The following is a 14,229-nucleotide window of genomic DNA, read 5'->3' as shown; positions in this document are numbered from 1 at the left end:
TATTCATTGGTGAATTAATATTACAAATATTAATTCAAATACATTACACTATGTCAAATGTAACATATTCAAGACCTTATAAAGTATAATATAAGGAGCCCTCCTGAGCTAAAGCACCCTTGGTAAAGATAAGCAAAAAAAGCCATGAAAATTTGTTTATCAGCCTGGTTGAAAGCATGCATGTTACAGGTATTGGTATTGTTTAAGTGTCTTATCATTGCCATTTCTGCATTTAGTGCTTTGTGTACCTTCTTGTATAATACGGTATGAGGTGGGAAGACACATATAAAAGAATGTGAGACACACACAAAATGTTTCTAGATCCTTCAGTGTCCTGTTTTTGCTTGGGGATGGTACTCTTCAGCTCAAGTGTTCAATAGACTTCAGGGCAAGGGACTGGTATGGCCACTGAAATAGCTGGATTCAGTGGTCAAGGAACCATTTAGTGTCATTAAGGGAGAAGACTTTGGGCCATTGACCTGTCAGAAGATCCAGTCACCCTGAATGAATGGCAGAGACAACCAGACCATGACACCAGCAATGGTGCAACTGTGATCCTCGGAAAAAATCTGGCCTTTCAAATTGTACTCCTCACTATGCCTGGCGGGTGAGGCAAATGTCCTTGCATCATTGTCCAGGTAGGTTCATCACAGCTCAACTTGTTTGAAACATCGGCGTGTGAAACCATTTTAAGACATTGTCTGATTAGACAAATATTTGTCTCATATTTTCAGCGTAAGGTAATAAACAATCATTTTTCATAGTCTTTTTTTGTCCATCTTTACATAGGTTACCAAGTATTCTGAAGGCCCCCCTAGTATAATAAAAAAAAAAATCTTAATAATCTTTAAATGAGCCATGTGCAAAATGTTGCTCTGAGGTTCTACATGCACACAGTTTCATTATGGAGATTATAGAGATGACAACACTGAGTGAAGTAAATGGTAGCATTTTTCACTGAACTCCAAGACCCCTCAAAAGAAACCTTGGTTCTGTTGTTCACCACACTGCAACAAAACAAGAATCAGACAATGATTCTCAAGGTTTCTGGGTAAATATATCCTTCACTAATCAAGATGTCCCTGTCTTGGATCAGTTTCAGGTGTTCACATATATGGAAAACCTCAGTTTACCTCTTAAAAAGGTCTTCGCAGCATGTTTCAATTTCAGCATTGCTGGTGTTAAAGATAAAATTCTCAAACACCCATATGCAGTCCAGTGGAGGAGCAAAAAGTATACCTAAAAAATGGGTCAGATGAGAAAACGTTTGAGTTTAGACGTTATCAGTGCTCATAGATGTACAATCTATACACCTATCCAGTAATCCTACCTAGCTTGATGACTATGTCAGCTCCTGAACTGAGTAGCTGATGTTTGCATCCATCCGGACCTTAAATTATCTATGCAAATAAAGTATTCCTAGCAGCCACAGGGGTTTCTCAGCTACTAGCAGGCAGCCAAGACTGGGTGCAGATGAACGGACGGAAAACCAAAGTTCAAATACCCCACAATTAGTATTTGAAAGGATAATGATGTTATTAATTATAATGGAGGGCAGTTGGAGACATGGCTTTAACATTGCTGGACCACTGAAAGTTACCTCATAAAAGTCAACAGATTTTGGTTGCATGTGTCACTTACCAGCAACACAAGCATTAATCAGGGAAACACAAGTGCCTGTAAACAAGGCTCTCAGCACTACAGCAGAGATGTCACTTTTCCTTGAGGGACAAATGGATGCTGTGGAACAGAACATGGACATTATTAACATCTGATGGTGGTCATTGATTTATGCCAATAAGTTATACATTATCAGTGTCAACTAAGTCACACCTTAAGGATATCAGGCATGACTATTTATTATACAGTTGAGTCTACATAGTTTATATATTATAGTTAACTTGAATTTAATTGAAAATAAACTGTATTATATAATAACGGTGCTATGTATGTATAGCATGGGTGCCCAGGGCTGGTCCTGGAGATCTACTGATCTGCACAGTTCAGTTCCACTAATCTAACATACCTTAAGTAACCAAGGCCTTCTGTATTTTTCTTAGGGTTGGAACTAAAGTCTCCATGGCAATAGATCTTCAAGACCGGTCACGGGGACTCGTACCCTAAAGCATACATATTCCTATACACGTTTGTGGATCACTGATGCTTTGAACTACAGAACATGGTGGACATTCATGATAGTCGACCGTTTCTCCTCCAGTTTAGTGTTATTTGGCTGAAGTGTTTATATGTGAATGGTTACTCACATAGGCCTCCAATCACAATTCCAAGGGAACTGAAGTTAGCAAAGCCGCACAGAGCATAGGTGCTGATGATTTCTGATCTCATCTGCAATGACAAAAGTTGCTCATCTGAGGAGCTGTGGCAGCATACCTGACCACATGTTTATTGTAATGGCCTGCTTTGCTGAATCGACTAATTAGAAGACCTCTTAAATCTTGAACTAAATTTAAAAGGCATTAACATATATTGACAACATAATACAGCAGGTTCTATTTACATATGGAACACACTGAGCTTATACTACAATAAATCCCATTTAAAGGAGAAAACATAACAAAACAGCTCACTGAGATATACTTTCCAGCTTCTGTGATTCCATTTAATCGGTTGTTTTTAAGTTTGGACAGCTTCTCATAAGCTATGAATTCATTGAGGAAGAGCTTTGTTCCTATAAGTTCAGCCACTGTTAAGGACTCTTCTACTGGTATTCCCATCATAAAGGCAACTGGCATGAACACATATGAGCAGATGAGCTGAAGGGTAGGAGATAAGAAATTGCTTTAATATACAGTGTTTTTAGGATCTACAGCCCTTAATTGTGGCTTTTAAAGCTTATGAAAGATTTGCCTTGTCTTAAGAAAAGAGCACGAGCAAAAATGTCACCACTACGCCTGAGATAGATTTCAAAAATTCATACTGCACCTCAAACGTGACGTCCGGATATCCAACCATGCCGCCCAGCCACCTCAGAGCTGCATTGATGAAATCCAAAATGGCAAGAAACGCAATCAAGTTAGCAGTTATGTTAGCCACCAGCCCAATCGACGCAGATGCTCCCGCGCTAGCTGCCTCCAGGATATTCTGTTCACCACTAAACAAAAACAAATGGCAATTAAAAAAACCAACCTTATGATAAACGTTCATATTCATGCTGTATGGTGGGAACACACACACCTGACTTCCACTTTGATCCCCTCATCAGATTTGAACTTGCTCTCCTCCGTTTCAGGGTAGGAGAGTTTAGCAATGGCCAAGGCACACGGAGCGGCCATCACAGACGCAGCGATCAAAGACGTCTCATCAATCTGCAGAGAGGGAACAGTTATTCAGCATGGGACGTCTGTCCACTGCACCACTAACTAAAAACACAGACTTTAATTGAGTTTTAATTCTTTTTCACAGGGGTATGGTTGTAAATTACAGAAGTTGTATTATACTACAGATAATACTCATCCAGTGATTTTGCACCTTTTTTCTTACATTTATTTGAGAAAGGGTCGTTTAATGAAGCAGACGTGGCTTAGCACAAATTTAAAGTGTTTAGTACAAATGCATAAATACATTCTGATTTATAACAGTTGTCTTGTCAACAAAAGCCGCCTCACCCCAAATGAAATGAAAGCTCCCATCACGCTGCCAGCGATAGTGGCGAAACCTCCAACTATGACCGCATGGATCTCCGACTTGGTCATGTCTTTCAGATATGGTCGAATCAGTAGTGGTGCCTCTGTCTGAGGAAATGTTTATTTTTTATTCTTTTTATATCTTTTACGTTAGATACCATACAGTAAATAACATGCCCAGTAATGTTTAATTACTGAATGAACACTTCAGATCTGTGGTCACATGTTTTAGTTTTCATATCATACTTTTATGATATCATTATCTTTAGTTTTCAGATGCAAGTATTGACTGGATTCAGGGCACCACTGAAAGCAGCTGTTTGGTGGAGGAAGATATTTATTTCAATACAAGAAAAATCCAGCATAATGCAAATGAACAGAACAAGCACCATCTGAGGCTCTCTGTTGTTAATTTTGCCAACAGCTTTGCTAAGACAAACGATTTAGCTATTTACTGCAGAATATCTCACTTTATTATACTGTGAATTTCCTTAAATTCAGATATATACTAACATATCAGCACCTGTCATAACATAACATAACATAACATATATAATCAAAAACATTTTATATTACCTGCCCAACAAATATATTCCCTGCAACACTTAATGACTCAGTTGGAGAAGTTCCCATAGTTATTTGCATAATCCAGGAAATCTTTGTAAAAACAGAAATGTTGCTCATAAGTACACGCAAACCAAATTTTAATGACGTGCAGCAAAATGTTTAAAATTCAGTGACTCACCTTAACGATAACCCATTGCATCACTCCAAGGAAGTAGAGGACCGACATAACACTGCTGAAAAATACCACTATAGGCAAAGACTACAGAAACATGGACATATAGTTAAGTCTCAGTTGCTACAAAAATTGTACACAAGAATTTATTTAAGTTCTTCAGAATGTTTACATTTACTGACCTTAAATGCAAAGATTCCTGCTTCAACCAGACTGCCAAATACAAAAGATGAGCCCGCATTGGTGTAGTTCAAAAATGTCTAGTTTAAAAAAGAATGCATTAGTACACACCGTTAATAGCTATGAAATGGTTGTATTACATGTGAAAAATCTACCACACTAAAAAGTTTCCTTTGCAAACATGTCTGTTTTTCAAATGAATTTGAAAAATATGTCTCTGCTTCGCACAATTCTGTCAATGACCAATTAGTGTTTTATTTACATGAGCAAAGCTCTACAGTAGGGCTCTAATGTTTCTCATTCAGCCCCTTTAAGACTCAGTGATATTTTCTATTAATCAGTCACCTATGAGAGTTACTGACTTACTAATTCACTGAAGTAGAGATACCTTTACTTGAGCGCCGAGCCAGTTGAAAGCTATAAGACCTGGCTCTGTTCTTATGACAAACAGGCCAATGACAAACTGTAAACCAAGACCCCAGAAAAGCGTCCTCCAGCACACCTGAGAGGAAACCCAAAAACCTCTCTGTCAGCATTTACACTAAAGCTTGGATATAGCAGAATACATTAACTAGCAATCTTTAAGTGCATATCAACTTTAAACAACCATAAAACTAAAGCTGTGCAATAACATTTGCAAAAAAAACAAAAAACAAAAAACAACAACAACCCTGAAGTCTAAAGAATGCAGAGGAATAGACATTTGTTAGCTATAGCACAGTCCAGCAGGAAGTGCAAAGCACAAGTAAAGCAGTCATGAATTGGGAAAAGTCAATATGTTTTGTGCTGGTTTGCTGATCTGAACGTCTGATTTCATGGCTCACCGCAGATCTGTGCACGGAGAAGATGAACAAGACAAGGATGAAGAAGCAGAGGCCACCAAAGGAGACAAGCTGTTCCTGCCGTTTGCTCGTGTCCACCACCACCCAAGCCACCAGCAGACCCAGCACCACTAGAACAAACACCCTGCAGCATCCAAAAAGAAGCTCTCATCAAATCATTAAAAGACTACTTTGCCCTCCTGCACAGCTAGTTAACGTTCCCATAGCAGTTTCATGTCCAGTTAAAATGAGAAATGGAAGTGTCTGACTCATGGTTGAAAACATAAAAGCATGCACTCCAAATCTTTCGTCTGTAATCAAGCCTCTGGTAGCTTGGAAAATAGTGCCTACTCACCATTTTATCCAGCTGATATTGGCTTTAAACATTCTCAAAGCAGGCTTGAAGAAGCGCTTTATACTCTCTCCTTTGTACTTCTTCACAAGATCGTACATTATGGACAACACTGCCAAGCAGGTAAGAACAACGAGAGCAATGGCTCTCTGGAAGTTCATCCAGCAAGCAGCAATAAAGTATGCCACATAGCCTGCATTTTGAAAACAAAAACGTACAGCATATCTCCTTCAGAAAAATGACAGACTGTTGAGTTTTCTGCTAAAATTAATTCCATTTTTAGGGGCTCTAATTAGTGAGGAACCACCCTCACGATTTGTGTGGAAATGAGCTGAACATTTCTACAAACAACAGAAATACATGCAAAATGATGGTACCTGTGCCAAGTATTCCCAGGGCAATGTATTTGAGAATTGTAGAATGTGCTTTTAGGAAGTTTTCTGTGGCTGTGATGGGCTTGAATACTTTACTGCAGCATTCACAAATAAAACATAACTGTAAGACTTTCATATGGAAAATATTAATAAATTGTATTTTTTGTGCTTATTTATAGTGATTCAAAAAGATTGAGGCACTTTTATACACTACAATAGCAATCTTTTCTGGTCCTGCCAATCAAAATACTGAAGATAAAATTTTCATTTTTGCGGCCTCACCTTACAAACGACTCCTCTTTTGATTTCTCCTCTGCAATTTCACTCTCGTGATTTGACGTCTTTTCCTCCTGTCAGCCCAAATATGCCCATAATTTACTTTTCCAATTAAACCGAGAGGACAAGTTGATCACTGTTAACAAGTGACTTCCAAAACAACCTACCTCCACTTGAAATCCTGGATTGTCCACCCCATGTCTGTTTCTGTGGGTAACACTTTTCAACTGTATGTCATTATCTGCCGCAAGAAAAGGTTCAAACCTGAAAACCAACTATCACTTCTTCTGCCACATGTATACCAACAGCCTAGTAAACTTTAAAAGTGCAATTTATTTAAACATGGCAAAATAAATAGAATAATAAGAAATAGTTCCTTTCTAACAGGAATATCAGCACCTGCTCAAATACATTCTAATCAAACAAACAACAGTGAAAGAGCTAAAGGCTTACTCATTCTGCCTCCTCTTTGACCGACTGAAATGTCGAGTACAAAAACATTTACTTGAGATATCCTCTTTGCAGTTCATTATTATTAATTAACCATGTCAGTGTCATATTCAGTTATTCTGTCATCACATTCTTAGGAATACTGTCAAAGATTACTTACATGACACACCATCAGAAAGGTAGATAAGATTTTTTACGAGCAAGTAAGCTGAATTACTGTGCTCCTTCTGTATGACCAACCTCATGATGCAAAGTCATAGACACCATATCTTACTTAATACAAGATTACACAATACATCCAAAGGTCAAGACAACACACTAAAAACACTCCAAAATTATGCCTTAACATTTTTCTATTTGGTGAGCAACATTTACAGAATACTATTCCAGAATATTATGCCTGTTTCTATATATTCCTCCTAAAATTTTGGCATGACCCAGTCTCAACAGCGTCAGCTACTGGGGGTGACATTACATTTACTAGTAGGATATTAACAGTAGGGGGTTTAATATCCCAGTAAAATGAGCAGTGGCAACTCAGTGGTTGAGGTAGCCTACTCAACTTGTAATCGGAAGGTTGTCAGTTCAAGCTCTACCACTGCCAAGTTGCCACAGTTGCACCCCTGAGCCCTAACACTCAATGTCCTGAGTTGTATTCAGTCATACTTGTAAGTCGCTTTGAATAAAAGTGTTAGCTGAATACTGTAAATGTGTTATAGGCACTGGTCAGATTCATAGTGAGTTTTGGCTGTTTATGCTCCAAATTGGGATTATGATGCCTTTAAAAAATAAATAAATAAAAATTTTTAAAAAGTGTTAAAACGTGTTAAAAACTCTGATATGTCTTCACACCATCATATATTAGGTGGTGGTTTCAGCAGCTGGTTTAATCCCCATTCAGAACACTCCTCCTCTGATGTACAGCCGCCCTCGAGTTCTGCAAAGGTAATTCAGACCTTCATGCAGGATTTTGCTGTTTCATATGCCTGACCATTTTTAAAATCCTCTAAAAGTGAATAGTCTCTTTTTTTAAAATGTTCACCATACTTTTACCCTCACTGATTATTTTTGGCTTATAATGGCTATTTTTGTTTGAATACTTCCAACAACCTACTGCCACTTTCTGCGTGTAAATATGATGCCAATGTTATATTGCATCAGGCTCTGATTTATATTTATATCGGTTTTAAAAATTTTGTTAATGCTCGTGCTTCTTGTTGTCTTAATACAAGTTTTTTGATTTAAGTTTTTTGTTTTTTTGTTTGGGTTTTTTTGAATGAATGAATGCTTTTGTTTCTCAGCAAATTGGACAACTGACGTGTCCGTGTCGGTGCTGTGGGAAACTTTGAAGTCATATATCAGGGGGATGATACACTCACACGTAGGTCATGAGGAGAAAAAAAAAAAAGTTAATTTACGTATGCATACTCCCAATCCCATAAAATAAGAGACTTCTCGCTTTGCAGCCTGACATATCGCACTTCTGAACGTTTGCTCCAAGCAAAATCCCAATTTCATGAACATAACTATGCTAACAAATTATTAGCATGCCAATTACACCAAATTTCATCCAATCATATTGCCCAAATTCAAACCAGTTCAGGTGGAACTACTGATCCCTTAGAAATTAATAACGCATTTAAGGAATTTTATAGGTCTCTTTATTCCACTGATTAACTTCTGTTCCTCTCGATTTTGATCATGTCTTTGACAGTTTGGATATTCCCACCATCGAACAATATGTTGCAGTGGAGAAACCAATCTCTATCCTGTACCAGATGGCTATCCCTCTGAATTTTTTATTTAATGGGATAAGATAGCCTCTCTATTAATTGACATGTTTAATTAATCTTATGATTTTGGTCAACTTTCCCAAACTGTAAGGGTTGGCACCAGGCTGAGGCCCCTCTGGCCACCAGAGGGAGGCCTCGAGTCAACAACACTACTAATCAGGCTTGAGGCCCAACAGCTGGGCTAGATCTATAAAAGCCCAGTGACCCAGTCATTCAGTTTTTCTGCAGTTTTCCCCTCTTGAGTCTGTCTCTCTCCCGAGGCTTCCCTTAGCCATTCAAGTTCCTCCCTGTTTTCTGGTTTTGTTTGGGAAGTGTTAGTTTGGTTTTCCCCAGTGCGTTGGGGTTGCCATTCTTCCCGTGGCATCCTTTGTTCTCCCTTCTTTCCATGCTTGGCGTGGTGTTTAGTTTTTCCTTTTGTTTTATGTGATCCAAGATCTCACCCAGTAGGCTGTCGGTGTTATCACCTAGCTGACCTTGGTCCGAGCCCACCTTACACAGACCCTTACTCGAGCCTTTTTTTCTTATCATCCAGTATGTCTGCTGAATGTAGTATTGGCATTTTGCCTGGAACCCATTCTTCCAACTATTATCTTGTAAAGGCAATAGCCTTGTCTCTGAGATTATTTGGAATAAGAAAATTCACAGGTTGTGTAAACAATATTTGCAAAGTTTTAGGAGGATTGGGATTACCAAACTTCAGGTTTTTGTTCGGCGGCTAATATTAGGGTGTGTAAATATTGGCTTTATTGTGAAACCTTTGATACCCCCAGACATGGCTGGTTATGGAAGCAAATTCTACTAAGCCATTATCTTTGAGGACTCTGGTACACTCTTCTAATCGTTCTTCCACTTTACCTGGTTGAAGAATCTGCTTGTTAAAACCCTATCTTGGGATCTGGACTCTGATCAAACAACATTTCAGTTTATAGTCTTTATCCATGCTCATTTGACTGATAACCATTCTGTTTCCTCTGCCCTAATAAATGGTATTTTTATAATATGGACAAATCTTGGTATTGATTCTTTTAAGGACTTGTATTTTGAGAATGTTTTTCCTTTCAGCAACTTTCAGACAGGATTTCACTTCCCAAACAACATTTGTTCAGACATTAACACATTCAATGCTTTGACTGTAATACATTTCCTAACCTACCTGATGATCCAACCACCGCAATCTCTGTGGACGGCTTCCTGACATAAGTTTTGACTCGTTTTAATTCCAGAGTCATTAAAACTTAAGTTCTCCTGGAAAGAGGATCTAGGGGTTGTAATACCAGAGTTTGTCTGTGCAGATTTTAAAACAAGTACACAACTCTTCCAGTTGTGCAAGACATGGTCTTGTACAATTCAAGTTGGTTGATTGTGCTTACTGCACTATGGGCCAGCTGTGTCAGTTCTATGAGGGTGTGTCACTAGTCTGTGATAAGTGTCAGCAAGCCTTATACATACTTGGTGTCCTTCCTGCCGCAATTATTAGACAGAGATTTTCAAAGGCTTGTCAGAGATAAACTGGAGAACATATTTGTTGTGGTTATTCCCTTATTGTCTTCTCTCTGCACATCCAAAAAAATGCTGTAGCCTTTATTACCCTACTGGCTGTGACAGGGAGAGAGCAAGACGTGAGTACGGATGAGGAGTGTCTTTATTTGCCATAATATACGAAGACAACAACTACAAAAAAGCAGACCTACGCAGAAAATGTCAGGGGCTTTGGGATATTAGCATATTTTCAGTTTAAAATTTAAAAATGAATTTGTTTTGCACCTAAATATCAACTACAGCTCAGCTAAGAGGCTTCCTTATGACTTTGACAGTAGATGGCAGTATTCTGCAATACTTGGTGCAGAGAGTTAGCATATGGAGTCAAAAGACATCCAAATAGAAAGTAATCTCTATCTGTATAATTGGAAAACCTTCAGGTAAATCTGCCCAAATAAGTGAAATAGCACGCAAAAGGTGTATGCAGCAGCGGCCTGAGGAACAGATTTATCAGTTTGCTTTACACAGTATACACAAACCCTTGTGTAATTGCTTTAGGTTGAATGGCATCTCTAAATTGGCTCAGTGAGAGTGTGTGTGGATGTATGTCTACTCTGCTATTGTTACCCTGGCCACAGCAGGTTCCCCCCTTGTGCTGTTAGGAGAGGCTCTGGGTCCCCTTGTCCTTGAACTGTATAAATGGTTTAGAAGATGAAGATGTAATTAAGTAAAATTAGGTAAACTTTACACATCATATATTTATTGTAGATTTTTCTTATGTTCATCTGTCATAGACCAACTGCAATGTACTTGCAATATTTATCTTTTTTTTTTAAATAGTATACATGTTGGGCTCAAGCACAGGAAACATGCAGCAAATAAGAATGTATAAATGAGTGCCAAAAAAGTAGTGGTTTTATAAGTTTTATAATTTGCATTTTAACTCTCAGAATGAAATGTTGAGCGAGGCTATATTTATCTTAGCTAAAAAAAAATAGCTATATTTCTAGATTAAAAAAAAAAACAAACAAAAAAAAAAAAACATACTGTGCCCTAAAACTAATTGAATGCACTCTAATTCTACATAGTTTTGGCTGACATGGACTACAATGACTACAATGACTACAATGGAAATACATTATAATCATATTTTGTACCTTAAAGCTACAGTATGTATATTTGGAGGAATTGGCAACCACTCTGATGGAAATATGTAATTTCACAAAACGAGTGGAAGTTTATTCTCATCTTATTTTCATGTGCTGTGTTTCATTTCCCTGAGCAGATTTATCTGATGACTAGGTTTAAAGTTTATTCAAAGAGAACTCTATCAGAACTCTATGATGGAAATGTGCTCTGAGGATGTTAATTATATCCTTATCAGTACAATACTGAAATTGCATTTGAGACTTTTCAGATGCAGATACTTATGAGAATATTTATATTTCATATTCAACTTTCATATTCACCAACTATTATGTTCAACTTTACAGCACCTGGTTAACCTGATAGTGTATCTGTTTATTTAGGTCGCTATCACCAGTATTGTGAGCAGTTTAGCTAGGAGAAGAACTTACTGTTCTGTAGAAAGCTACACAAAAACAATATTTATTTGCTCTGCTTTGAAACTAACTTTATAAGCCGAATACCCATCACTTTGACACTGTCTGTTAAGAGTTATCCATGAGCTATCCATACTTCGGTCAAAAATAACCTTACATAAGATAGTACCACAATGTGTCCTCAAAGAAAATCAATCAGGTAAACACAATACAACTATATTAAGATATTCCTTATTTGGGCCAAGACATTAGCCTGCAACTGCTCGAGATGTGCTACATTTAAATGTATTAACACAGCCACTAATATAACAGACACAAAGGATCACCCATTCCTCCTCACTGAGGGAGTTGTCTACTGTATTACTTGTAAGAGATGTAATCAGCTTTATATTGGAGAAATCAAGAGAGGGCTTGCTGATTGGTCTGTTGAACACCTTCGGACCATTAGAATTAAGGATTTATCATTTCCAGTGGCAAGGCATTTTAGTACTAATGGACACTGCATTAATGACAAAGATGCAGCACAGCCTATACGTAATCACCTTGTATATCCCAAAGTGTCAATAAGATCAATATAAGACAAAAATATACAGTACAATCATCACTGGGTCAAAGAGCTGTATCTAGATCCAGGCCATGAGGACAGGGCTGCCCAGGACTACGTCCCTGATGATGCCATAGTCCCTCATGATGGGAGTGACCTGTTCACCCTGAAGCTGGCAACTTCATGGGTGCTTTTAAACTGGCAACTTGATGGGTGCTTTTAAACTGACCCTTCATCAGTCAGTCTCTGTGATTCCATGGGTAGACAACACCGTCCTTGTCGCTCTTTGGCAGTTTGTCCCAGAGAGTGATCAGCCCTCCGCTGCATCACATAGGCCGGTTGACACAGCTCCACTAGACTATTGGCCAGGTTGACTACATGATAGTAACTTGGAACACCATCAGGTCCTAGGCTTTGCTGGAAATAAAAGAAAGAAAAATACAGATACAGCAGGTGAAATAAGTATGGAACACATCACCAATTTTCTAAGTAAATATATTTCTAAAGGTGCTATTGACATGAAATTCTCACCAGATGTCGGTAACAACCCATCCAATCCACACAGGCAAAGAAATCAGACCATAGCTGTCCATAAATTATGTGTAATAATGAGAAATGACAAGGGAAAAAGTATTGAACACATGAAGAAAAAGAGGTGCAAAAAGCCATGGAAAGTCATGACACCAGCTGAAATCTATCAGTAATTAGAAAGCAATCCTGCCACTTAGTGCAAATTAATATCAACTGGTTCAACTGATGGCCTAAAAAAGGTGCCTCATTACCAAGGTGCCACACAAGAAACATCTCATGATGGGTAAAACCTGTGAGGTCTCTCAAGACCTTTGCAACCTTATTGTTGTGAAACATACTGATGGCATTTGGTTACAGAAGAATTTCTAAACTACTGAAGGTTCCAGTGACCACTGTTGGGGCCATAATCCGGAAGTGGAAAGAACATAATTTTACCATAAACCAGCGACGACCAGGTGCTCCCCGCAAGATTTCAGACAGAGAATGAAAATAATTATCAGTGGAGAGCTACAGAAAGACCTGGAATCAGCAGGTACAATTGTTTAAAAGAAAACAACAAGTAATGCACTCAAACTCCATGGCCTGTATGCACGATCACCACGCAAGTCTCCATTGCTGAAGAAAAAGCATGTTGAAGCACATTTAAAGTTTGCTCAACAACATTTAGACAAGCCTGTGAAATACTGGAAGAATATAGTCTCGTCAGATGAGACCAAAATTGAACTCTTTGGATTCCATAATGCACACCATGTTTGGAGGTCAAAAGGCACTGCATATCACCCCAACCAACAGTGAAGTTTGGAGGTGGGAACATCATAGTGTGGGGCTGTTTTTCAGCATACGGCACTGGCACGCTTTATATAGTTGAAGGAAGGATGAATGGACAAATGTACCGAGACATTCTTGATAAAAAGAATGCTGCTGCCATCTACCAGGATGATGAAGATGAAACGAGGGTGGACATTTCAGCAAGACAATGATCCCAAACACACAGCCAAGGAAACTCTCAATTGGTTTCAGAGAAAGAAAATAAAGCTGCTAGAATGGCCCTGCCAATCACCTGACCTGAATCCAATTGAAAATCTATGGAAGGAACTAAAGCTCAGAGTTCATAGAAGGAGCCCACGGAACCTTCAGGATTTGGAGAGTGTTTGTGTGGAAGAATGGGCCAAAATCACACCTGAACAATGCATGCAACTAGTTTCTCTGTACAGGAGGTGTTTTGAAGCTGTACTCACCAACAAAGGCTTTTGTATGAAGTATTAAACAAATTTCAGTAAGCATGTTCAGTACTTTTTCCCTGTGTCATTTCTCATTATGACACATAATTTATGGACATCTATGGTTTGATTTCTTTGCATGTGTGGACTGGATGAGTTGTGGGTCACCGACATCTGGTGAGAATTTCATGTCAATAGCACATTTAGAAATATATTTACTTAGAAGATTGGTGACATGTTCTATACTAATTTCACCTGCTGTGT

General features: G+C 38.4%; 1 protein-coding gene and 1 long non-coding RNA gene across 6 annotated transcripts; one reads left to right on the top strand and one right to left on the bottom strand.

Moving 5' to 3' along the window:
• Positions 1-139: 139 nt before the first annotated feature.
• Positions 140-7,104, bottom strand: slc28a1 (solute carrier family 28 member 1). Of its 5 annotated transcripts, XR_014124002.1 has the most exons (19): positions 6,997-7,104; positions 6,554-6,627; positions 6,393-6,460; positions 6,114-6,205; positions 5,740-5,929; positions 5,388-5,529; positions 4,952-5,065; positions 4,566-4,643; positions 4,390-4,470; positions 4,221-4,301; positions 3,627-3,752; positions 3,196-3,326; positions 2,944-3,112; positions 2,589-2,774; positions 2,265-2,346; positions 1,642-1,740; positions 1,331-1,463; positions 1,134-1,239; positions 987-1,007 (listed from the first exon to the last, which is right to left on the bottom strand). XR_014124002.1 is itself a non-coding variant. In XM_081715240.1 (18 exons), the coding sequence occupies exons 1-18, from the start codon at positions 7,079-7,081 to the stop codon at positions 884-886; spliced, it is 2,028 nt and encodes a 675-aa protein (XP_081571366.1). In that variant the 5' UTR covers positions 7,082-7,104; the 3' UTR covers positions 140-883. The 5 variants fall into 5 exon arrangements, 2 of the variants coding, with proteins under 2 accessions (XP_081571366.1, XP_026883628.2); XM_081715240.1 differs by lacking the exon at positions 1,331-1,463 and having other exon boundaries at positions 140-1,007; XM_027027827.3 differs by lacking the exons at positions 1,331-1,463; positions 6,997-7,104 and adding an exon at positions 6,840-6,868 and having other exon boundaries at positions 140-1,007.
• Positions 5,724-8,556, top strand: LOC118241258 (uncharacterized). Its single transcript, XR_004775939.2, has 3 exons — positions 5,724-5,859; positions 7,702-7,781; positions 8,138-8,556. It is a non-coding gene; the product is annotated as an uncharacterized LOC118241258 (long non-coding RNA).
• Positions 8,557-14,229: the final 5,673 nt, after the last annotated feature.

Source organism: Electrophorus electricus, chromosome 6 (genome assembly GCF_041902795.1).
Source record: "Electrophorus electricus isolate QZ-2024a chromosome 6, ASM4190279v1, whole genome shotgun sequence".
In the NCBI taxonomy this organism is placed as follows: Eukaryota; Metazoa; Chordata; class Actinopteri; order Gymnotiformes; family Gymnotidae; genus Electrophorus; species Electrophorus electricus.
This window is presented reverse-complemented; position numbering and strand designations above follow the sequence as displayed.